The following is a 26,903-nucleotide window of genomic DNA, read 5'->3' on the forward strand; positions in this document are numbered from 1 at the left end:
CTCACATGCGTTACATAACACATGGGACCAACGGCTTTACGTCCCATCCGAAGGACAAAGCAATGGTTTTGGTTAAGGACACAAGTGTCACGGCTTGGGATTTGAACCCACACTCTGCTGATCAGAAATACCAGAGTTTGAATTCGGTGCTCTTAAACGCTAGGCCACAACCTTTCCAGCAGAATATAGCAAGATATTTCTCTAGGAACAAACTCTACCTGGCAAGTAGATGTACACATGGTGTAACCGCCATTGATAACAAAAAAATAGAAAAATTTTCTACACAGACTAAAATTGTGACAACTTGACTTGGAATCAGTTCCTTTTCCATCTGAACTTCAAAAACCATGCCACGCAAGAGTCCGCCCACTTACCTCGTCAAGTGATCTAGCATCGACGACCATCACAGTAAACTCTGACGGCCCGACAAACGCAACCTGCTTCCCGTCCTCACTCATAGCCAGGGCTCTGGGTCCGTAGCGGTCTCCCTTAGTGACCATGTTACCTAGTTCAATTAAAGGCAATGGACACTATTGGTAATTACTCAAAATAATTATTAGCATATAATCTTAATTGGTAACGAGTAATGGGGAGATGTTGATAGTATACAAATATTGACTGCTTCGAGTGCTATGGTTAAAACTATGACTCCCGAGGTGATCCCCGGAGCGTTCTATTTTCCCGAGGCGAAGCCGAGGGAAAATAGAACGCTACGGGGATCACCGAGGGAGTCATAGTTTTTAACCATTGCACGAGTAAAAGCAGTCAATATTTGTTTTATAACACCCCAAACACTGTTAAATACTGTACTGTTATTATTAAGTTACAGACCTGAATGCTACAATCCACGGACGACGCGAATACAGATTGCATACACTTTTACTTACTGTGTTGCATGTAGTGTCGTGCAATCCGAAGTGGTTACAGACTATTAATTTATAATCCTCGTACACGCACAGGTTGTCTGGGTACTGCACGCCATGTGCTAGTCTGTCGGACTAGCGCATGGCAAACCGACGCTCTATCACACGGCCGTCGTCTGGCAAAACTAAGACATGTCATGTGACGCGCTCTAAACCAATGAGCAGGCAGAATACTTGCAAGGGGTGTTATAATATAAAACATTGTGAGAAACGGCTCCCTCTGAAGTAACATAATTTTCGAGAAAGAGGTAGTTTTCCATGAATTTGATTTCAAGACCTCAGATTTGGAATTTGAGGTCTCGAAATCAAGCATCTGAAAGCACACAACTTCGTGTGACAAAGGCGTTTTTTCTTTCAACATTATCTCGCAACTTCGACAACCGATTGAGCTAAAATATTCACAGGTTTGTTATTTTATGCTTATGTTGAGATAAACCAAGTAAGAAAACTGGTCTGTGACAATAGACCGATCCAGTAGGCTCCGCCCACGACGCACGCGGACCTTCGTTGCGTTGTGATTGGTCAATACTCAATGGGGCGCAGCTTAATGGATCGGTCTATTACTAATAGTGTCCAGTGCCTTTAAATGTGACGTTTATAATACTTTTTTTCAAGAAAATAGTATAATATGAGAATTTATCAGTACATATAAAGGTAACAAAATCAAAAGCACATATAAAGTAAAAGAAACTGATATATTGATATATTGATAAAGCAAAAAATTAATAAAAAACTAGGAATGAACTATGTACAAGAGAGGAGCGAAGCATGAGGCTGTTAGAGTAAGCCAAAGCTTGTAGAAAACAGCCTTGTATACAAACAAACAGCCAATCAAAAAACAAGGACAAACAGACAAGACGAACAAAGACATTACAAAATGCTGACAACATAATACAAAGAATTAAAATACCAGTGATGGATTTCATAAAGAGTTAAGACTAGTCTTGTCTGGAGTTCGGACGAGTTACTTGTCCTAACTTATAGGACTAGCTGTAAGTTTTAAATATCTCCAAGGACTAGTACAAACTCTTTGTGATATCTATCCCAGGCTAACAGAATACGACAAAAGTAACCAGATAATTTATTTATTAATTTATTTCCTCAAAACCTCCAAAAATGGAGAAGATAACAAGATTTATAAAAACTACGTCAAATATACAGTACAAGGGACATAAACACGTAAATAAAGAAACAGTAAACCCGACACTCTCGGACGACCCCCACACCATCCTGACAAAGTATGAAACAAAGGGATTGTCAGAACGATCAGAGTAGCAGACCGAGAGTATCAAGGTCATCACATTCAAGAAACTGATTACGAAACAAAACTGTTTTTACACTATCACAAATACCATGGTTGACGCAGTTAACATACTTAAAGACAGTGGACACTGGTTGGTAATTGGTAATTGTCAAAGACCACTCTTATCACTTAGTGTATCCCAACAAATGCATACATTAATAAACTTGTGAAAATTTGAGCTCAATTGGTCATCGGAGTTGCGAGATAACTATGAAAGAAAAAAACACCCTTGTCACACAAAGTTGTGTGCTTTCATATGTATGCTTGATTTCGAGACCTCAAATTCTAAACTTGAGGTCTCAAAATCAAATTCGTGGAAAATTAGTTCTTTCTCAAAAACTACGTCACTTCAGAGGGAGCCGTTTCTCACAATGTTTTATACTATCAACCTCTCCCCATTACTCATTACCAAGTGAGGTTTTATGCTGAAAATTCTTTTGAGTAATTACCAATAGTGTCCACTGCCTTTAAGGTCAGAGTTAAATTTCCGCCAGCAAGAAGGATTGATAGTATGCAGTAAGTAGTGAAGGAGAGAAAAAGTAATGTTACCTAGTAACCGCATCAATGGGTAAGATTCCTGTGAGGCGTCGTAGAGTGCCAGGGAGCCAATGGATGAGGATGTCAGGAGATAGTGACTGTTAGGGGTGTAGACAACCCCGGTAATTCGACCTTTGTGCTGTCTGTTCAAGATAAAAAATACATAGTGAAGGGTCTGGATTATTTTATTTAAAGTTAAAGTTTTGATGATAATCAGACAAATAGCAGGCCTGGCGCTGAGTGCCTCCCTGATCGAGATGGATAATAATATTATCATAATATCAAAGTCTTATAAAGTGCATATATCTACCAAACAAGGTACTGAGTATATACAAACCTTCAGAAAGATTGGTTATAGCAATGATGAATTCTGACACCCAATTATTTAGCACCTTATAAGGGTTTACAAGGTGCTACAGCGCATACAGCAGCCACAGCCAGGAACACCGGGGTGAACCCCTTCTTTTTTTGTGCACTGGATTCTTTTACATGCATTACACAACTCATGGGACCAACACCTTTACATCCCATCCGAAGGACGAAGCAATGGTTAAGTGTCTTGCTTAAGGACACAAGTGTCACGGCTGGGGATTCAAACCCTCACTCTGTTGATCAGAAACACCAGAGTTTGAATTCGGTGCTCTTAACCGCTCGGCTGCTTGAAGGAAGTCGATTGACAAGTCTTCAAGGAGTTCCCCCTTGGTCAGAAGCCTAACAGACAAATAGCAACACTTCTGTGCCCAATTTCGTAAAGCTGAGCAAGATAAAAGTAGGATACAACAAGGCTACCAGCCAAAATAACATGTCACTGTGTCAGACTCGACAATATCGAAATCGTGTTACTAAAAACTGGACAAAAAAAAATGCTCACTTGACAGGAAATAAACTTCAGATATTCTTATTAAATAAATCTTTAGGGTATTTACAATATTTACAACATAATCAAGGTATAAACTGAAATGATGGCTTCTGGACTTTCGGGTTGCAAGTAACTATTTTTCGTGCTAAGCAGCTCTATGTAATACTGACCTCATTTCTGCCAGGAGGCTGGTGTTGGCGATGCTGAAGACTCTGACGCAGCCGTTTTCAAAACCACAAGCGAAGCACTGCAAGGAGGGATGGAAGGTGATGACGCAGGGACACTCCTTAGGGGAGTTGAAGTCGTACAACTGTCGACAGAGAGAAAAGTAGACAAAGCTCATCAGAAAATAATAGGCCTTTTCACACTATAGACCTTCTAACCGTGTCAACCTTATCCGGGTAGAGTCCGTGTTGGTTCGAGACCTCAGATTTAGAATGTGAGGTCTCAAAATCAAGCATCTGAAAGCACACAACTTCGGTGACAGGGGTGTTTTTTCTTTCATTATTATCACAGAACTTTGATGACCGATTGAGCTCAAATTTTCACAGGCTTGTTATTTTATGTATATGTTGAGATACAGTGAGAAGTCTAGTCTTTGACAATTACCAAAGGTGTCCAGTGTCTTTAAAGGTAGGGTCATACTTTGGTGACTACTTCAAAAAGTGATGACCTCAACAAACTTACTTGGGGGGAAGTACTGTAGCTGTTGATAGTATAAACTGTTCTGAAAAGGATTCCCTTCAAAGTAGTGGATAATTATTGTTTACCCCAAAATAGTTGAATCTGAGAAACTATTCATGTACATACAGGCAAATATGAAAACAGGCTAAAGTACATGTAGGAAGAATAACAAGCCTGCACATAATTTCGTTTTCAAACAATGCCTTACGATCCCCAATAATATATAAATGGCTATCCTTCTTTTCAATTAAAGGCAGGCTATTGGTAATTTCTCAATATAATTATTAGCATAAAACCTTAAATGGTAACGAGTACATATATTGGGGAGCTGTTGTTAGTATAAAACATTGTGGGAAACGGCTCCCTCTGAAGTAACATAGTTTTCGAGAAAGAAGTTATTTTACACAAATTTGAATTCGAGGCCCTCAGATTTAGAATTTGAGGCCTGGAAACCAAGTATCTGAAAGCACAAAACTTCGTGTGACAAGGGTATTTTTTCTTTCATTAATATCTTGCAACTTCAACGACCAATTGAGCTCAAATTTTCACAGTATGCATACATGTATGTTGAGATACACCAAGTGAGGATACTGGTCTTAGACAATTTCCAATAGTGTCCAATGTCTTTAAACAGAGCTGGTTGCCGGTACAAGTACATTGCCTCTTGATACAAAAAGATAGTGGTTAGAGTTAGTGGTTAGAGTGGTCGGGTGGTCAGTCGGCATATTGGTAGGACGCTGGTTTTGCACCACGCCAGGGGACTACATGTATGTGGATTGGGTTTCAGTAGCTACCTGAATGCATGGGTTTTCCCTGGAATATGTTTTCCTCCAACATATAAAACTGAAACTTCCTTCCTTGTCTTCTCTCTATTGGGTTCTTGGTTAGTACAGTGATTAAGTTCACTTTTCTGCGAGTCCTTGGCATCAAAACGTGAATAAATAAAATGAAATGAAATGAATGAAGCCCTAAGAGGGCCTGACCTGCTGTAAGGTGTCCATGTGCCATATCCTGATGGTGTGATCGAGTGAGACAGTGGCCAGCTGTCGTCTTGTCGGGTCCAGGGACACTGACAGGACGTTACTGGTGTGAGACCGCATCAGGGTGGTGTAGTTCCTCGTGGATATGTCTAACATGCCTAGGTTGCCGGTGGTCGTCCCTGCAAGGATGCGGAGACCGTCTGCCGTGATGCCGACGGCAGTCACTGGACCCTCATGCTCTGTAAGTAAAAAAAAATCAGAAAAAATGCTTTATGTATTGTGAAGAGTTTTGTGAACAATCACTGCAGTAGCATCTAGTGCACTGTATCTCAAAAATTAGCTGGGTTCAAAGAAAGTTTTATACCGAGTTATCTTGCACAAACTTAAAAATAATGCAAGGAAACAAAGTTGGCACTCCGGGCGAATAAAAAATAATACAGTTTTAACCAAACTATTCCTGCACATTGTCTTGAAGAAGACTGGCATCCTACTTGGCCTTTTGTCAAGGCCTTTGTGACTTCGTAGAGCCGCAGTCCCAAGCGACTGGAACAGGAGACCACACAAGCAAGTGGCGAAACCATGAGGGCCTTTTTCAACTTGTTTTGTGGTTTCTTAAGTGTTTCTTTTAAATCTTGACTTTTGCTCCCCAACCAAAAGGGTAGCAAAAGTCCAAACCAGCAGGTCAGCACACATTAACGCACGTTTCATAGGGAAAGAACCTCATGGCCTCGCCACTCGCGTGTGTGGTCTCCCGTTCCAGTCGCTTGGGACCACGACTCTACGAAGCTGTCCAAGCCACAAAGGTCTTGACAAAAGACTACATCCTTGCATATTACAGTGACACACACTCAGGGCTAGGAGCTACAAACAAAAGTGAAGTCCAGCGAACATGCAGTCATGATTAGACTGATTTCTTAAAGACACTGGACACTATTGGTAATTGTCAAAGACCAGTGTTCTCACTTGGTGTACAACATATGCATCAAAAAACAAATTAACCTGTGCAAATTTGAACTCAATTGGTGGTCGAAGTTGCGAGATAACTATGAAAGAAAAAACACTCTGGTCACACGAAGATGGTGCTTTCAGATGCTTGATTTCGATGCTTGAAAATCTTATTTTGAGGTCTCGAAATCAAATTCGTGGAAAATTACTTCTTTCTTGAAAAATACGTAACTTCAGAGGGGGCCGTTTCTCACAATGTTTTAAACTATTAACCTCTCCCCATTTCTCGTTATCAAGTAGGGTTTTATGCCAACAATTATTTTGAGTAATTACCAATAGTGTCCACCAGTACCGGTGTCCACTGCCTTTAAGACTTACCTGCCTCAAGGAAGACATTTTTAAAATCCAACGGCCAAAGACGTAGGAATCCATCGTCTGATCCCGTCACACAGAAGGACTCATTGACACACATTGCATTAATGGCTATACCTGAACCTGAACATTGACAATGGTAGAAATAATGATCAATCATTACATTAAACAAGTATATGGTGTCATGACCGAGTGGTTAAAGATGCTTTGTAAGATTTTTGGCCCCAAACATTAAAAAAAACTTTTACTTTTAATGGTCAGGAACCATGACAAAAATTTAAAACATTTCTTATAAAACATATACATAAGAATTGGTCATTTGATATATTGTCAGAATCTGGCCAAATCTAATTTTGAGCACTTTATTTCACTGCTATTAATAATTGGCGGACTTTTTCGAGCAATGGCTCAAATGAAAGCTTGTAACTTTCTCGACCCCCCATCAAAATACCTATTGAATTTTAAATCAGAATTTTTGGGTCAAATCGGCCAAAAATCTCACATAGCATCTTTAAGAGCATTGAATTCAAGTTCTGGTGGTTAAGTCATCGGAGTGTGGGTTCGAATCCGGGTCGTGATACTTAAGCAAGAAACTCTACTGTAATTGCTTCCCTTCACACAGGGGTATAAATGGGTACCTGCGAGGGTAGAGATTGATATTGTGTATGAAATAAACCTTTTGAGAACACAGTCTCAGCTGATCAAAAACACCAAAGCTTGAAATCAGTGTTTTTAACTGCTTGCCCATGACATGGCAATTAACCAAAAGGGTAATTATTAATAGAAATAATAGAGTAGTGACTTTAGGGTTGTGGCCAGACTAAAGAACAGAAGGCACGGTCCTTGACCCTCCCAGTTATTGACAACCATTTAAGAACGCCTTATTCCCTTAGTTTTCTTCCCGGATGAAGAGAAGCAATTTATGGTCTGCTGACGCACCTGACTGCATGGATTCCTTCTCCTTGACCTCTTTGCCTGTTGGCAAGAGCCGTCTGATGTGGACGACAGACACACGATTGTAGTCGATCTCAAAGATGTGGCCAGACCTTGTACATGCATAACTGAAATGAAGACAAAAACAAAAAAGAATAGCGATTAATCAAAACAGGGTTGAGTCAAACTCTAGCAAACAATGCGGATGTTTTCAAACATACACACACATTTTAAAACTGGAACATCGAAAAACAGAAGGCGAGTGCATATCTTGTCAAATATCTAAGGGAGATGTTACCATATGTTTCATTTTATTATATTTCATATATTCTGGATGTGAAGCCAAGGACTCTCAGAAAAGCGAACTACATGTACTGGCTCTACCAACTAAACTATCAATGTTAATAATAACAAGTGTAATGGACATTTGTAGTGTGCCATACAATATCTGTCAACTGTCAGGCAGACACTCCTGGAGCATAGAAAAAGAACTTGTCAGTGTTCTGGCGAGACTGCTGCCCCCCCACGAGACTAATGTGCTCTCGCAACTACATGTATAGTCTCATTTATTGGAGAGCGGTCTGGGAGGCAGCAGCCTGAGAACAGTGATCTTGCTAGAGCAGTCTTCAATGGCGGAGACCTAGCTACTGAGTGTATTAAGCTATCACGACATTAACGACTTGTCCCCAAGTCTATCAAACCGATGGTTTAGGGATGAGAGTCAGCACTGACAAAAAAAGTCTGAAATTGGGATCCAGATCTTTGGAGGTACATTGAAATGAATTAGCAGATGTTAAATTTGCATCGGGGATAAAGAATATTCATTTTGGTTTTTACCCATATACACCGATGTAGGATTCAAACTGCCTCTTGCCACCAGGCAATCTTGGTGGTCTAGCTGGTATGACACTGCTCTATAATTGCAAGGGTCGTGGGTTCGAATCTCACCCGAGTAATATGCCTATGATTTTTTAGTAATAGTTAATAATAATAATAATAATAATAATAATAAAAAAAATCCTTTACACAAATATTTCGAAATGTGGGTGATGGTGTTATACGCCTCTCTCAATATTTATGCATGGCATCATAATTCTAGCCCAAAATGAAGCTATTTTGCACGTCCGCCACTACTTGCAGTGGCTGTACCCACCTCGTTTTGTGTTAGACGACGTACCTTATGCATCTAGAAACTATAAGGCTCCCCCGTGATCCTTATAGGGGTCTAATGTTGGGCCTCCCTACCTAACGTTACACGTTTTTCAAATCAGTGTTGATAGGTGAAACTGACCGTTAGCCAGCAATAACTAAAGCTTCTTTTGTACTACCCTACCAAATTTTTCTCCACACACTCAATATACATTCATAATGCTTGCATTTCCTTTTTAAAAAACATCGTCAAAAATGACATTTTTACGTCCCACGATGCATAGCGTTGCTACAGCACTATAAGTAAAGCGAGTTTTTGGAACATGCTGTGTGATGTGCCACAAATCTAATTTATCTACTGTTTTTTTTTTGTTTTTTTTTTTTCGGGGGGCGGGGGCGGTAAAAGCGTAGGCCTCTTTTTAGTTTATTCTCATCTGAATTGGTCTTGTAAACTTTCTGGTCAATAGGCTGCATGTAACAGGAGCACTTAACGTGAACGTCAAAAAAGTGTTTTGCAGGCAGAGATGCCAAGTCCAGAGGCCAGCTAGCTATGTGTGAGATTTTTCAAAGCTCAACCCCCCTCCCCCCGGAAAAATTTTTGCCAGTTTAAGAAGGCCTTTCTAAATCGCCGCCCAACCTTTTTTTTCTTTCTTTTTTTTATAAATAAATAAAAAAATCTGAAATTTAATTGTGGACAAAAAAGTGTTTCAAAATGCATCAAAAACCTCCTCAGAATAATTAAAACTCACTTGTACACAGGAGATGTTGATGGTTAATGTGGAGGTTCGATTGTGTCAGATTATTTCCTTCCAAACTTAAAAAAAAAATAGACTAAAAATGATGTCCAAAATCAATCGCTCACTTCTTCAGCCTGTTGTGTCTTCGCTAGTGGAGCGCATTTCAAAGAATTTGCTAAAAGAATCGGAACAAACTTGTGCGCAATAAGCGTTTTGCGCTCTGCGATACTAAGCTGAACCTACTGGATGAGCAAAAGCGTGCGCAATCTGCAAATTTGCGCTCTGTATGACAAAGTTTGTACAAAAAATGTCGTAATTTTTTTCCCCGATCTCGCCCCAATAATGGTTGATGTGCATGTGAGCGTGAGACAGAGCCCAAATGCGTGAGTCTCCCCCTAATGCGTGAGACTTGGCAGGTCTGGTTTTGTTTTATTGTCACTTTGGGCTTATCGCATCTCGCGAAATTTTAACGACAAACGACACAATTTCTGACCGCGTTCATGTTCACGCTGCTCTAGGAACAAACCTCCATACATCCCATATCTCTGGAACCCTATATCGTACAAACTAAATAAAAACGATAAATTCGTCCCCACTCCTTAATTTTCTCTAACTTATTTCACTTTCAGAAAGCATGTCAAGTTATGTTTAGGGTTTGTTACGTCCAGTTTGGGTCAATAGACAAACTCCTAAAAATGTACCCCATTCAGCCGCACGAGGTCTCTTTTGTTAATATTATCTCCATCAGTAACCAACCCGACGGGCCGATGGCTAAATTAGGCTACAAAATGGATTTGGCAAAATGTACATTCTGAGACCTGACCGACACACTGCTCTAACCAATTTTGTGAATGGACTTATTCAAAAGGAAAATTAATGTCATTTTGTTTAACAACTTTGACCAAATGCAAAGCAAAGTTCTTTTTTTACAGCTTCAAAACAGCCTTTGACGTTCGTGTATAAATTTCACCATAGAGTAAGGAATGGTTTCACAAACTTCCGTGATGGGTTAAACTCTGAAACTGCAATATTATACCTCCATGAACAGACCGTCTTCTAAAACGGTATTCATGTACTCATTTGAGTTTACTGGCATCAATAGTGCAATTTCTGTATGGAGATTTTTGTAAGTCCGAGGTCGCCACCCACTGTCAACCTAAAGTGGTCCCACAGCGACCTCCTTCACCAAGCAACAGGTGGCCTGTCTCAAACCAGACAACACACCACTCACAATACACTGACCAGAATGGCTCATTGAAGGCCCCCCCCCCACCCCAAAATATTATTAATTGTAAAGTTCCCTTAGACACCTTCCAACCTATAGCCGGCCCTACCCAATGTTTCCAAATTATAAAGCTTCCGTTTGATCTCATCCTTGTCCATCATGATAATGCTCATGCCGTTTGGAAGTGAATGCTTTTTTATAAATATTCTCCATTTAATCTTTTCAACAAATGAGTCACCTGTCAGAAGGATTTCTAGGAAGTCTGATAACAACGTCGACCAGTGGTTGACACATGGTCGCCTGCGAAACATCAATCTACGGTACTTCATCCATTCAATGCAAATTCGTGAAATTTGTTTCGGTTTTGTCCTGGCACCCAGCCTCTTCGACCCTTTCGACCCTGTGCGGCAATGAATGAACCAATCCGGAGAACCATGCTTAGTACAACACGAAAGTAACCTGACCAAAAAAGGCGGATCGAATGGCGGGTGGGCGGGCAAGGGGCATTGAATGAACCAATCCGGAGCACCATCTGCGAAACACTGTCCAATGAGTCGCCTGTCAGAAAGATTTCTAGGAAGTCTGGTAACAACATTGACCAGTGGTTAACGCACGGTCGCCGCCCAAACTTCCTCCAATCACATGACTTGTAAGTGCGAGTTTGGATCCGGGTTTTGCAGACTTGCAACCCGACGTCTGAAACCACACAAACGTATTGAATTCCACACAAACAACCATGTCGGATTCCACAAGGATGCCATACCACTGGGCCTTCTAATTTTCAATCCAAGATGGCGCAGGTTACGCTTTTAATAGTATAGATAATAATACTTGTAATGCACACATATCCACCCTGCTGGGTTTTCAAGGTGCAGTAAAAACCAAAAAACAAAAACAAGACAAAACAAAGAAAAACAAACACAACAAAATTAGTCTCTGAAAACATGTGACATACATGTAAGATAAGTTTTAAAAATAGATTTGAATTTGGTGGTACAAAGACAAGATCTAAGAATAAGTGGTAGAAAGTTCCAGATGCGTAGCGCAGCTGAAGAAAAAGACCTGTCACCCCATGAGTGTCAAGACTTAGGTTCAATGAGGAGAAGCATGGAACTCGATCGAAGATTCCTTGATTGAGTGTAGACTTGAAGTAGTTCAGAAATATAGTGGGAAGCCTTGAAAGAAAGAAAGTCTGAACTATCTAATCCATGTAACTTACACAAACTTATCAGCTGGTTCCAATCCAGGCTGAGAAGCTTCAAAGCAGATATCAGTGAACTCCGCCACATGGAAGTCGCCGATGTTGACAGGAGCTGAGCGCAGGGTGTTATTTCTAACTCTCCAGACGCGCACGTTGTCTCTACCACAAGACACCATTCTAGAAATGACAAAAATATTACAGCAAAGGCTAGAAGTTAATCAGAAATGAAGAATTTCCTGTGTAAAACATATAAAAATGCTACAATAAATGTATCAGTTGCTGCTCATAGATCTTTGCTATAAGGTCAAGAATTACAGTTTAAAGACACTGGACACTATTGGTAATTGAAGACCAGTCTTCTTACTTAGTGTATCTCAACATATGCATGAAATAACAAACATATTTTTTGTTTTTGCTTCGCTATTTATTTTGCTTAAAGGAAGTGGATACTAATGGTAATTACTCAAAATAATTATTAGCATAAAACCTAGTATAAAACACTGGAGAAACGGCTCCCTCTGAAGTGATGTAGTTTTCAAGAAGAAAGTAATTTTCCACAAATTTGTTTTCAAGACCTCACAAATTAGGCTTTGAGGTCTCGAAATCAAGCATCTGAAAGCACACAACTTTGTGTGACAAGGGTGTTTTTTCTTTCATTATTATCTCACAACTATGACGACCAATTGAGCTCAAATTTTCACAGGTTTGTTACTCTTTGCATATGTTGAGATACACCAAGTGAGAAGACTGGTCTTTGACAATTACCAATAGTGTCCAGTGTCTTTAATGTCCGTATTCAATTCGTCTTCATTTTGAATTCATAATTGGTTATATACAAATTCAAAACCCGTTATTACAGATTCACAATTATCTGTAACATTAGCCCGGTATGAAGCATATTTTTTGTTTTGCTTAATTTTTGGTGTTTTAGAAGCAGCTCTATGAAATTTGGTTCCTGCAGATGGTTAAATTGAGGTTTTAGCTCGTTGTCCATAACAAAATAATCTGAAAATCTGATTTGTTGAGATGTAGAACAATCAGTCCCCTCCTTGTAGAGTGTCATGGCCGAGTGGTTAAGAGCATCGAATTCAAGTTCTGGTGCTGATTCACCAGAGTGTGAGTTCGAATCCCGATCGTGACACTTGTGTCCTTGAGCAAGATACTTTACTATAATTGCTTCTCTTCACCCAGGTGTATAAATGGGTACCTGCAAGGGTAGAGGTTGATATTGTGTATGAAAAGCCACAAGCGCCTTACAGGCAGTTTAAGGGCTGTATACTCCCTAGGGAGGGGAGAAACAAAGGGGCGTTATTTGCAAAAAGGGATGTTATTGGCCCTATGACCAGGGCACAAATGTAAGTGCATATTTCCCCCAATCCTACAATCTGGACTGTTCTAATAGGAATATCTATTCCTGCCTCGAGCTCTTCTGAGTTATTTTCATGATTAGTCATTTTCTTCTAGTAGCCCTTTACCTGGAGTGGCCTTCCCTTACCCACGCCTTGTTTGGGGCAAACTTGCAAAACAATTTTTTTTTTTTTTAAATGGCAGTGGTTGTAACTTACTTGTTTTCATCAAATGGCGCCACCCTCATCTGGACAATGTCAACGTCTGTGTGGGCTTTAGCCAGGACTGAGATGTCCCCTCCCTTCCCAACTCTGGATGTATCCCAGGCTACCACCATCTGAGATAATAATCATCATAATAATAATAATCTGGATGTATAAGCTTGAATACTCATTCCACAGACGCGGGGCAGCCATTCTAGTTCTGATGATGAGCAGAGTCGCGGTGCCTGTACGCATCACAAATATTGGAGTTGTGGAAATTTGCGAGTAACTAATCCTAACTTTAAGATTACAGTGCAAGGCTGGGACTGTTCCTGGGTTCTAAGATTAATCCTAAGCTAGGAACAGTTTGGTGAAATGTGACACCTGCAACAATGTATTACTATGTGGCGAGTGTGGTGATCGTTTAAAGGCAGTGGACACTATAGGTAATTATTCAAAATAATAATTAGCATAAAACCTTACTTGGTAACAAGTAATGGAGAGCTGTTAGAACAAAATTGTGAAAAACGTATCCCTCTGAAGTAATGTAGTTTTCGAGAAAGAAGTAATTTTCCATGAATTTTACTTTTAAAATCTCACAATTAGCCTTTGAGGTCTCAAAATCAAGCATCTGGAAGCACACAACTTTATGTTACACGTACATGTGTGGTTTTTTTTCTTTCATTATTATCTTGCAAGTTCGACAACTAATTGAGCTCAGATTTGTTATTTTATGCATATGTTGAGATACACGAAGTGAGACGACTGGTCTTTGACAATTACCAATAGTGTCCAGTGTCTTTAACATTACACATGTATGTATTGTTCTTAACTCCAACTACTTTACATTAAGTTCGCCTGTCTGAAACTGAAACATATTTGGATCGACCTAGATTCGCTCCCGATCTATTTGGTTTGGATCGACTCTGGAGTACCTCTCACAACCAATGTTAGTTATGTACTTACATTTTTGCCATGGCCGTCTTTGCCAACACCACACAGTACAGACCCATTGATGGAGAAACTACAGGAATAATACAAATTAAATTCACTAAGGTAACGCCGAGTTCGCAAAATGGATATTACATTTTTCAACAAACAAAAATATTCTCTCCATCTCACAAATTATTAAATATTAATGATTTTTTTTAGTAAAACATCTAAGTAGGTCATTGTCATTTGATTGGAGGACAAAACTCTAAGCAGACACACTGTGTATTTGGTTTGCAGTAACATCTACGTTTGTGTAAATCTACGTTGCTTTTCGACCAGCAGAGCGGAGGCTAACCTTGTTACAGCCCAAGGTGTTGGGGCATTGTGCCCCAGGTGGCAGTTTAAAACAGCAAAAAACAGTCAAGTGTAGCCCTCAAATTGAAAGAGGTGCCCGACCTTGTGGTATTAGGTGACATCTTAACTTGTTTCAAGCGACAGCAATGAAAAATAAGCCGAAGCCCGTAATTCCGACATGGCCTTATTAATATTTATGGAATAAAGATGTCTTTATTCTGCGATGGAATTAACAAAGTGTTAGGAACTTAGGACTAGTCCTAGGACTAGGAGATATTAAAAACTTAAGGCTAGTCTAATTAACTCGTCCCAACTTGGGATAAGACTAGACTTAATTTCCGTCTTTGTAAAAACCCACCCCTGGTCACCTACCTGAGACAGAAGACAGACTGAGCGTGTGTCCTGAACATGGCCAGACATTCTCCTTTCTGATATTTCCAGACTCTGACCACAGACTGCTGCCCGGTCTGAGCTGAGGCCAGGAGTGTTGTGTTCCGGTTGAAGCTTAAACTTGACACCTGACCAAGGAAAAAACAGATATATTACATGGATAAGAATATTAATTTTGGTTTTAACCATATACATGTATATCAATGTGTAATAGCACTTCATACTTAGAACTTTCCTGAGTTCTGTAAAAAAATAATTACAGGCATATTACTCGAGTTGGATTCGAACCCACAACTTTTGCAGTTCTAGGTATGTAAAAAAGTTGATATCAAAATGGCAGTTTAAGTCAACAGCGAACACCGACAAATCAGTCTTGTGCGAGACTTACACTTACAGCTGCACTAACTACTATTATGTATGTTTGAAAATGCAGTGATACTATGTGGTGATTACCTTGTCCGTATGACCAATTAGGAATCGCTGGTGACCTGTCTTGACCTCCATGGAGACAATGACAGCATGGCATGGGTAGACGATATGACTACCGTTAGCTGTCCATAAAGCCTGTTGTTAGGAAAATAATGATTGTGAAAACTTGACAAACAAGAACAGTTTTGTATATTTGGTTTGCGGTAACACCATGTGTGTATCTACTTGCCAGGTAGAGTTGTTCTTAGGGAACTGTCTTGCTTTATTCTACTGCCGTGGAGTAGATAATCAGAGGTTCGGGAAACATCTCAGTTCTGAAAAGAACTGGCCTGCTTTTTAACTATTACCAGGGCGGATGGTATAGAAATTAGACTGGACTACTACTTTAGCTTATAGGATCGTAATTAACTGTACTGCCGCGGAGTCAGTTCTGAATTGGTCTCAACGTTTCGACTAGCTTGCTCTAGTCATCGTCAGGAGACAGTTCCCTAAGAACAACTCTACCTGGCAAGTAGAAACACACATGGTGTTACCGCAAACCAAATATACATTGATACCTCACCATGCAATGCCTCAAATCCTATATAAGAACAGTTTTAATAATAAAGACTTGTAATGAGCATACATGCACCCTGCTAGGTGTTCATGGTACTTAAAACCCAAAACCAAAACAAAAGAAATAACAGTCACAACAAAATAAGTCCTTGAAATTCTATGACATAAGATAAGTTTTGAAAAGAGCTTTTAATTTTATGGTTCATGGTTCAAGACAAGATCTAAGACTGCGTTTGGCTAATACCGAAGCCCTGCAAGCCAGTTCGTTTCTTGACATTTGATCTAGATGGTACAAAAATAATAGACTTCTGTAACCCGAGACCAATCCACTTCACAAGTTTCGAGAATATGGCAAGTCCTTATCAAGTTATCGCTCACACAGCTTCTTCTTTTAATAATCTTTCCATTTGACCTACATGTTTTGTAGGTGGTCCTAAACTAACGGCTACAGATACTTGTTATCATGCAATAAAATTGTGCACAAATTCGCTCAACTATAACTGATGAGTGGATGTGTAAATAAATAAAAAATAAATAAATAAATATATTGTAAGAAATGTATACACAAACCTCTCTCGTTGTACATCCTCCAAAACCAATAATTCTTCTTAAGGACAAGATCGGATCTGGCTTCAAGCTCTAAAGGAAATAAAACAAAATGAGCATCAATAGATGTTAAATTTTGGCGGGGATAAAGAATATTCATTTTTGTTTTTACCCATAATATACACTGATGTCTGTTAGCACTGTATACTCAGTGCTTACCAGAGTTCTGTGAACAAAATCACATGCATATACTCAGGGGGGATTCGAACCCACATTTCAATAAGGTTTATTATAAACAGATGTGCAACTTTGGGGAAACTGGCCTGACACAGAACTTTTATAAGTGTTTTTTTGTTATTACTAATATCATAAAATTTGTCTCAACTGGTGAAAAAAAGAAGTTAAAACATGGTAATAAAGATGAAAAACATTATGTACAATCCTACATGGTCTTACACAGCGCTATTATCAACCAATAAGGTACTCCAGGTCATGAAACAAACAGAAACATTTCAAGGCAGGTTTTGATTTTCTTTTAATTTTAAAAGGGTTTTCACAGGGTGCTACAGCAAATTCAACAACCACTGCCAGGAACACTAGGGCAAACTCGTCCTCTAGTGATAAGAGCACCGAATTCAAGCTCTGGTGATTCTGTTAAGCAGAGTGTCGGTTCGAATCCCGGTTGTGACACTTGTGTTCCTGAGCAAGATCCTTAACTATAATTGCATCTCTCCACCCAGGGGTAAATGGGTACCTGTGAGGGCAGAGATGGTTCTTGTGATTGGTTTAGCCGAGTAGCGCATTTGATGCACAAGGCTGTACTCCCCACCAGGGAGCTGAGATGGTTTAAGGAATGATTTAAGACCCAGTGACCAGCCGTCGATTTCACCAAACTCTTCCTAACTTAGGATTAATCTTAGGACTTAGGACGGGTTCAGTTCCGTATCCAAATACGTAGGACGCATTGAACTCATCCTAAGTTAGGATGGGTTACTCGTCCTAACTCGAGACAGGATTAATCCTAGAGTTTTGTGAAATCAGCTGCAGGAGTAATAATTTTAAGCGCTTTAGGACCCCCTTCGGGTGTGAAAAAGCGCTATATAAAAACTTAATATTAATATTATTATTATAAGCCAACTGAAGGCTGGATTCGAACGGGGATCCACAACTGGAAAGAAACAACTATACCAATCTGATTCTCAAATGTGACGCACTCTGTGAAAATGAGTCAGACGTCGCCCAATGCATTATCATGTAATAGACAGTTCAATGTGGAAAATATCATTCTTACTTTTTAAGATCTATATTTGCATGGTAAACTTTCAGAACACTCATTTTTGGCCAACAAAGCTATGAATACAACACTTTTGTGATCAAACTTTAGTCTAATTTGTATCCTTTTGCTAATATATACATGTAGCGCGAAACAGTAGTTTAAAACATCAATTTACTTGTAATTCGTTTTTATCAAAAAATGATATATTGGCTAATTTCATATGGGAGTAGCTCAGCAACGTTATACACCCCAGAGCTTAGACATGTACCAAATAACTGCTGCTGGTGTGTTCTTCCAGCCATGCATATAACTCAATTCTTTAAATTGTCAACATCTTACTCATTTCTACAGAGCGGGTCTCATATTATACTTGTATTATATTCACCTTGTACTTGGGCTCCTTACTGTCTGGCAGTGCTGCAGATGTTCTTGCCGTTCCAACCTTACTTGACATTGTCTAGAATTGCATACAAAAAGTGAGACCAGGAACAGTGTAAAAAAACATCGGGTTTTGTCATTTTTTGCATCTACTTTGGCATATCATGGCGGAGCGGATAAGAGCACCGGATTCAAGCTCTGGTGCTTGATCAGCAGAGTGTGGGTTTGAATCCCGGTCGTGACACTTGCTATGTTTTATTGTTGAGGTAGTGCTTTCTGCTCCACCGGCCAGGCTTTGAAATTGATGATACCCAAGCCTACATCCGTATGGACTGTGAAAGGGGTAACCCTGTTTCAGCCCTAGGATTAGGTGGCAACAAAATAAAAAATAAAACTGTAGCCCACAGCTTGAAGTAGTGTCTGGCGACTTGCATAAAAAAAACACCAATAAAAAAACCCCAATGCAGGCCCTGACCAGTGTATCACTGACCAGAGTCTAGCCATTTTAGCACATTTGAAACAGCTGTTTCGCAAAGGAAGGGTGGCCATGTTATTGCACTTATCCCTCTAAACTTACCATTCCTGTACGGCTGTCATGACGATGTATTGTCACATCGTCCTCGTCCCGAGCGAAGAGGTGGACCTCGCCCAAAGCACCTTGTAAGACAGAGACATCGTGGTCCAAACCGACCTCTGGTAGCTTTTTACTCTGCATTTTGGATTGTCTCCTACCATGCTGTAGAGAATTTATATTTTTATTTATTGTTCAACTTTGTTGAAATGTATTAGTGTACCCCAGTATACTGTGGTTGTGATATAAATAGCTCTTTTATCTGTGTAATTTTTAACAATATTTTAACCTTGTAATACCAAATAATTCAGCTTTGTGCTGCCAGTTTTTTTTTTTAATCAAAACAAATGAATGAATGATTGAATGTGTAAAACAAAACCCCCTCATTTATCAACTTCACATCTCGGTTACTGCATCCTCTGAAAACCTGCTGAATGGCTGGTTCTGAAGGGTCATGTAATTGTCTCACAAGTATGTAACCATGGATTGTTAAATGAAGCACCTAATCACCCATAGTCAAGTTTTTCATGTGGTTACAGCAGCCTTCAAGACCCTCCATCATAACAAGTTTTTTTACAATACTAGGCTGATTTTCTTATATAAAATGTTTGCAATTTATAGGACATGTTTTCCTTGCTGAGCATTTTTTGTGGTCTTTCCTTTAAATGAAAGCTCAGCATCGGATGAAATTATTTGTAATGGCCTGATAGCTAACAATGTAAACAAAGATTTGTTCATTTGAATAGGGGTAACAATCTAAGAGGTTGGAAAGTTAAGAGTTTGTTTACTTATTCATTCATTTTGTATTGATATTGATTTCACTAGACTAAGTGATGTTGTCTAGTTACAAAATCACAACTTCTTGATTTGTTCAATTCATAATCATATATGTTGAGCCATTATTTGTTTGGGAGAGATTGGCTGTTGCCAGCTTGGTGTTTATATCCCTTTGTGGGAAATTGCCAAGTTCCCTTGATGGGAAGATCATCTAAACAAACAAACTAACAAACAATAACAATATGAACTTATTAAATGAATTTTCTATGAAACACGGCCAAATACTCATGTAATTTTCGTTTATGTTTCAACTAGTTTCACTAGTTATCCTCAAAATGAGGCACCAACAGTCGGTTGGCGGCGTTGTTTCCTGCTACAGCCACTGGTTTGGTCAATTGTAGATAACAGAACACGCTAGAGACAACAACCATGTGATGAACTGGGCGACAGTGCAATTTTTACACAGAGAGGGCGACAAATGTAGACGGTGGATTCGGGAAATTCTTTAGATAAGGAGCCGACGATCAACTCTCAACAGAGACGAGGGAGGGTGCGAACTTTCACACATATGGGACCCCCTCATACCCCAAGTTCCACCCGGGGGTGGACACACTCGGCCAAACCACCAACCAGTGGCCGTAGCAGGAAACAGCGCCACCAACCTACTGGTGGTGCCTCGTTCTGAGGATGGCTAGTGAAACTAGTCAAAACATAAACGGAAATTACATGAGTACTGGCTGTGTTTCATAGAAAAATCTTTTAATATGTTGATATTTTAGCAGCCTATTGAACTTCTTTCATAATAATATGAAGCTGTTTAGGGAAAAGTAATTTTTCCTTGAGAAACTCGTTCAGGTACGATTTAAAATTCCTTTACCTTCTTTGGGTTTGTTATTTTGTTGATATCAGTTAGCCTTGACTTGACATCACGACTGCCCTGGAAGGAATAAAATTGTACCAATGTTTTAGGCAACCATTATCATTGGTGTTCTGCACTTTAGAGACAGCTCCTGTCTATGAGTTTAAGAATAAATGTAAGGACTTCTGAGTGCAGCATGGTCCTGCCGTCAATATCACAAAACGATTCCTAAATTAGGAGTAATGACTTAGGACGAGTTAAGTTCCGTAACTATAGACGTAGGAGGCATTGAACCCATCCTAAGTTTAGGAAGAATTACTCGTCCTTACTTGAGATAAGATTAATCCTAGCGTTTCGTGAAATCGGGTGCAGGGCCACCTTCTTCATCTCTACATCAGAGCGCGCAGCCATGTTTAAATATATATTCATAAATACCTCAGACAGTTTCGCTATTCCTATTGGTGGAGAGCGTGTTACGTGGGGGTGTTTAAACGGTTGATAATAACCAGCTGCAGCTGTTTATAATCGGTTGTTTTCGGGCACTACACGCTAGTTTTGATGCACAACTTTTCTTGTTACGAGCGATGTTGGTGAGTTGGTCGCGCTGTTTGTGAAACGAAAACAAAAAACGTCTTGCACCAAGACTAACCGCTGACGAATGCAATCCGAAAACTGTCTCACAAATGCAATACACGTACATACAGAGCTCAAGGACGTCAGACAACGGATAAGTTTTACAGAGTTTCTTACACCTTTTATCTAAAGAAAACATTTATGAATGGGAATAAAAGAGTAGTGACTCGTTCTTAAACTGCAGTTTAAAACCTTGCAGGGTTGTGGCCGTGCGATAAAGGGACTTGCCTTTGGCTTGGGCCTTCATCATACGGCACCGACCCTGCAGGTTTTAAACGACCGTTTAAGAAATCGTTTTTATTCCCTTAATAATTAGAGGAATTTAAACTTACATAGACCGTCTTGGGAGCAACTCTCTCTGGACTCATCTTGCCTAGTTCCTGCCCTCCTTTGCTATGTACAGGGCTGTGTACCTGAATTGAGTCAAATGGGACCCGACTAGCTGCTGTAGGGAATCTAATGGGTGAGAGGTACAATAATTTGTTAACCCTTTCAAATACCACATTGTTTATAAATTGCAAGTGCCCCAGCCGGATACCGCATTGTTGACCAAGGTCACATTGCAGTGCAAATGCTGTGTTTACTTGTTTCAATCTTGATTTTCACAGGAAACACATGATTGTTTTGAAAAACTTTGTGCATACAATCAGTAGCCTATGAAATTATCTTTCATACTATGTCAAATTTATATATATTTTCCACGTATTTTTTGGCTATTTCTGACTACAGTGTTGTATATGTGTACTCTTTTGTTTATAATTTTTTATTAAAGTCTTTGACTATTTGAGTGAGAAACTAGCTCTTTCCCAGAAACTACAAAACTTCAGAGGGAGCAGTTTCTCACATTGTAATATACTATCAACAGCTCTTCATACCAAGAAAGTGTTTAGCTGACAATTATTTTGAGAAATTACCAATAGTTTCCAGTGCCTTTAATGAGAAAATGAAAAGAACTAGAAACCTTACTTCTGACAACCACTCACCTGATGTAGTCATATAAATCGTGCCAGTGTCCTCCCTTGGGTACAGGGAAAGCCATGTCTCTCGGCAACGGCGCCACGCCCTTGGCAATGAGCCCCGCCTCTCTGGCCTGCTGGAGACTGATCCCCGCCTCATACTGCATGTCGCTGGTGAAGAGGTTCTTGATGAAGATGTTGGCGCAGAGACGGACCGACTTGAGATGGGAGTATCTACGATTGAGGTACATGGAGAGGATGTACTGGAAGTCCAGCAGGAGGATGGTCCATCTTGAAGATGGTGGGGCGGGGCCTTGGATATCTTGAAAACGAAATTTTTTATTTTTGTTAAATTGGGTGACAGACTTTTAAAGGTACATGTGTAGATTGGTTTTTGTCAAAATAATGCTGACCTAAAGGCAAAATAAAGAAAGATCCCCAATAAAAGTCACATGTCAAAGTTTCAGGAAAGGGAAAAAGTTTTTTTATATTACCTTACGGCTGCCTGGTTTTAAAGAAAGATACAATAAAAGTCACTTGTGAAAGTTTCAGCTGAGTATAGTATCTAGTGCCAAGAAATATAGCTTAAACCATCACAGTGTTTTCACATTTCAATTCAACATCACATTGGTCATTGTAGGACTCCTACAACTCTATGACTCCCTACGACTGAAAAGAACAATAAACAAATCGAGGAAAACAGAGCAAAGTGAGGACGCTATGCCAACTTAACGGTCTCATTTTTACTTTGCTATAGCCGGGACAGGATCGATGTAAAATCAACCACGTACATGTATGACAAGTATGTAGTAGAAATTTATCTTTAAAGTGCAGTTTTGAATGGAATAGAATGAGAAAAAACAAATCATGTGTACGAAAACGAAAATATATAGTTAAAAAGTAATCCTAGTTCAAAGGGTGAATGCGTGAATTTGAATGTGTAAGTGAAACTGAATGGATTTTTGCTAAAATTGGTCGGGACAACTGATAGACCGTATTGAATTTGACGTCACCATTCAAATATCTGCCCAACAAGATGGTGTCAGTGCGTTTGCGTGCATGTGCTGTAGAAATCAAACCGGGAATGCTACATGTTCGCCCTTATACGCGCATACGGTTTGCCTTACAAAATGGCGACTTTTATAGCAAAAAAAGGGGTTATTCAATACGGTCAATTCAATAAAAAAATTCCCAGTTTTATGGTACACTGGACGCTGACCACTGAACTATTTCCCTACCCTGCCTTGCAGTCTTCCTGGTCACCCCTTCCACGGAGCCCTTCCCTGGATGACAGACGAACGGGAATTGCAGCCAAGTGGACGTGGACTTGAATTCCCTGAAGAGATTCGAGAAGGAGATCCTAACGATTAAACCTTCTTCCGTAGCGACGTCCAAGTGAACTACAAAGTATTTGGATGGGATGGGTTTTATCAAGAGGTAGAGATAGCGACCGGTGAGCCCAAGGGACTGTGTTGACGTCCGAGGGAGCTGGATGTAGTTCCCGGCGGGAATGGAACCGGAGATTCGAAACACGGTGCTCTTGAGTGTCTTGTCCTGTAAAATGAGAAGAACATTTTAAAGTAATACTTCTAATAATGCTGCAGCCCATTTCACGAAACGCTAGGATTAATCCTATCTTGAGTTACACACATATTAGGACAGGTTCAACGCGTCCTAACTTCTTCGGATACGGAACTGAACTCGTCCTAAGCCCTAAGATTAATCCTAAGTTAGGAAGAGTTTGGTGGAATCGATGGCAAGGTTCTTATAATATAGCGCTTTATCACACCCCTAGGCAGGCCTGGAATTACACGCAAGACACGAAGACCATGGCCTACATTGACCCCTAATTTGGCCTTTGTGCCCCTGTGAAAGCTTCCAATTGACCTCAAGATTTATTCAATTGAAGTGCCTTTTGCAAAATGAAAATTGCCTTGCCCTTTTGGAAGATGAAATTCCAGGTCTGCTAGGGGGGGGGAGGGGGGTACTAAAGTGCTCTGTATAATATATTTACATCAGTCATTCAAAACCATGGTCTGTCTTTGATTTGAAACTGATCACACAGAAATTAATAAAAACTTGAGTTGGTCTGTTTCGCTAGGAAGTAGTGATTTGCACTATGCTTGAAAGGATTTGGGTACCGGTACTTTTTGCACTGGCACAAAACACAATGTCTACAGATTTACATTAAACTTACGCAGTTTAAAGATTTATAATGATAGTAAAAAGCTTCCCTGAGACTATTACTTGCTGATGTGCTGAAGTTTTTGAGAAATGAGTAAAACAAGTCACAGAAATACATGTAATGTTTGTCTCAGTGAGGTGAAAATTGTTTTAGCATGTAAAAAACTATTTTACCAATTATGAACTAATAAATGTGTTTACATGCTAAAACTGTGATGAACATTATTTTGGTGACATTGTTTTACTCATCTAACAAAAAACTACAGCACCTCAGCAAGTTATAAGTGTACAAGCTTTCTAAGTTTAATATACAATATCTGTGGATATTGTGTTTTGTGTTACAAAAAGTACACCAATCCTTTAAAGGCAGTGGACACTATTGGTAAAAATACTCAAAAGAAATATTAGCATAAAACCTTACTTGGAAACAAGTAATAGGGAGAGGTTGTTAGTATAAAATATTGTGAGAACAGCTCCCTCTGATGTGATGTAGTTTTTAAGGATGTTTTTTCTTTCATTATTATCTTGCAACTTCGACGACCAACTGAGCTCAAATTTTTAACGGTTTACTAAAAGCATGTTGAGATACACCAATTGAACAGACTGGTCTTTGACAATTACCAATACTAGGGTCCAGTGTCTTTAAAGCTAGTCAGTTTTATGAAATTTGTGTTTGATAAAACAATTTCAAGGGAGCCATCCTACCATGATGGAGACAACTTCTCCTTCTTTTGTTGATTTCTTCCATTCCGAGACATTAAGATGTTTGAAGACATTGACATACGGATGCTGCCAAACTGTAAACAAAAAACATAGTCTTAAATTTATACAAAGTCATCGTCTTAAATTGTATACCAATTGACATTATTTAGGCTCAAAACCCTCCAGGTCACAATTTCAGTTTTACACCATTCTCCACTCACAGAGTTATCATGATAATTTATATGCACACGCAAAGAAAGTTTACAAATATGAATAAGTATTGAAGTGTGTGAACCATCGGGCCTATCTCTCGTTTTGTGTTTGTGAGTTTTGTATGTTAAATTTGTTCTGGTTTTTTTCTCAGAACTCAGGTAAGTACTGAGTATACAGTGCTCACACACATTGGTGTATATGGGTAAAAAAACAAAATTAGTATTCTTTATCCCCGGATGCAAATGTTTAACATCTATTTTAAAGCCATTATACACTTTCGGAACAGAAACAAAAATAAAAGTTCACAGATTTACAAATAACTTACAGGGTTTACAGAAGGTAATGGTAAAAGACTTCTCTTGAAATATTATTCCATGAAATGCTTTTCTTTTTGAGAAAACATTAAAACAATTATCAATTCTCGACAACGAGAATTACGGATGTATAGTAAACACATGTCATGACACGGCGAGACGTGCGGAAAACAAGGGTGGGTTTTCTCGTTATTTTCTCCCGACTCCAATGACCGATTGAGCCTTAATTTCCACAGGTTTCTTATTTTATATATAAGTTGTGATACACGAAGTGTGGGCCTTGGACAATACTGTTTACCGAAAGTGTCCACTGGCTTTAAAGCAATACACCTGGTTGACATTGGCGGAAAAATGCAAGAAAACTACTTCTTCGAAACGTAAAACTCATGACTAGGACTTGAATGTACTTGCACGTACGTGTGTTCGGTGTTCGAGGGAAAGTCTCCCTCGATTGACATCACAAAAGGGGTAGGCGGAGTCACCCCTCACACAACTTTACTTATTTTTTTAAACATATAAATCGTTAAAAACAATTACTAAAAAAATTGTATTGTTCAGAAACGTCATACTCTCACTCTCACTCTCGATCAGTTACTGTTTTAAGAAGAAAACAATTCTATTTCCAGGTGACTTTAATTAAACTAAACACTTTACAAATTAAGCCTATATGTCTTCTTTAGACACTATTTTTTCCGGCTTCCAAGTTCCACAGACACAGATACAGATAATGTTTTTGATAGTAATATCTGTCGCGCACAGTCTCTTCGCGCGGTAATCGACTAGATGGGAGAAGTGTGTACAATATTGTATGTGTCGATGAATTTTCCAAAACATAAACAATACAATCGGCATACAATCGCCCACAAAGTTACCGTCACAGTTCAAGTAACTAATTAGAAACCAACTGGACTGTCCAACAAAAAATATTAAAACAAATGTAATGACTATCTGGTTAACTCACGTCTCGACATGTTAATTCTTCCTTCGAAAACAGCTTTCTATTCCAAAACGAGCATTTTAAGTTAGAACTTGTCAAATAAACGTTTTTCCGAAATCACCGCCATAGCTATATTATTTAGATGGTACCCTGTCTTCACAACGTAATTTAATATGCCTTGCACATAAACTGAGACACCAGTCAAACTAATATTTTTCCCGAGAGGGCGCTATTTCGGCAATGCACCAGGCGGACGCGATTTGTCCACTTTTCCAAGCAAAGCGTTCGTTCTTGATCAGTGTTTCAGTCATTGCGCTACAATGCATAAAATCAGAGTCACGTCTAACATTGTAACTATTATTTTCGCGTGAGTTTATGTGGATTGATCACACACTCGGGCTCATCTTTGGTTGTCAATGGATACGAGCGAATTATTGTTGCAAGTCCCTCTTGCCCTCTTTCTGCAATGTAGCCTCGGCAACAAGCATTTTGATGAGG

At 39.4% G+C, this 26,903-nt stretch overlaps 1 protein-coding gene across 1 annotated transcript in view; it reads right to left on the reverse strand.

Annotated features, from left to right (window-relative positions):
• Positions 1-26,589, reverse strand: part of LOC139944215 (WD repeat-containing protein 90-like) — a 56,285-nt gene extending 29,696 nt beyond the window's left edge. Inside the window, exons 1-20 of the mRNA XM_071941184.1 lie at positions 26,430-26,589; positions 24,945-25,036; positions 23,294-23,609; positions 22,083-22,377; positions 21,432-21,555; positions 20,485-20,544; positions 18,837-18,995; positions 18,267-18,338; positions 16,630-16,698; positions 15,529-15,639; positions 15,058-15,203; positions 14,365-14,422; positions 13,414-13,532; positions 11,867-12,025; positions 7,543-7,664; positions 6,610-6,726; positions 5,290-5,525; positions 3,793-3,932; positions 2,776-2,906; positions 375-505 (exon numbers count right to left, since the gene is read on the reverse strand). Coding sequence (XP_071797285.1) covers positions 375-505; positions 2,776-2,906; positions 3,793-3,932; positions 5,290-5,525; positions 6,610-6,726; positions 7,543-7,664; positions 11,867-12,025; positions 13,414-13,532; positions 14,365-14,422; positions 15,058-15,203; positions 15,529-15,639; positions 16,630-16,698; positions 18,267-18,338; positions 18,837-18,995; positions 20,485-20,544; positions 21,432-21,555; positions 22,083-22,377; positions 23,294-23,609; positions 24,945-25,036; positions 26,430-26,439 — 2,667 coding nt within the window. The 5' untranslated portion in view covers positions 26,440-26,589. The remainder of the gene's footprint in view (positions 1-374; positions 506-2,775; positions 2,907-3,792; positions 3,933-5,289; positions 5,526-6,609; positions 6,727-7,542; positions 7,665-11,866; positions 12,026-13,413; positions 13,533-14,364; positions 14,423-15,057; positions 15,204-15,528; positions 15,640-16,629; positions 16,699-18,266; positions 18,339-18,836; positions 18,996-20,484; positions 20,545-21,431; positions 21,556-22,082; positions 22,378-23,293; positions 23,610-24,944; positions 25,037-26,429) is intronic.
• Between the last annotated feature and the right edge of the window lie 314 nt (positions 26,590-26,903).

Source organism: Asterias amurensis, chromosome 11, assembly GCF_032118995.1.
Source record: "Asterias amurensis chromosome 11, ASM3211899v1".
In the NCBI taxonomy this organism is placed as follows: Eukaryota; Metazoa; Echinodermata; class Asteroidea; order Forcipulatida; family Asteriidae; genus Asterias; species Asterias amurensis.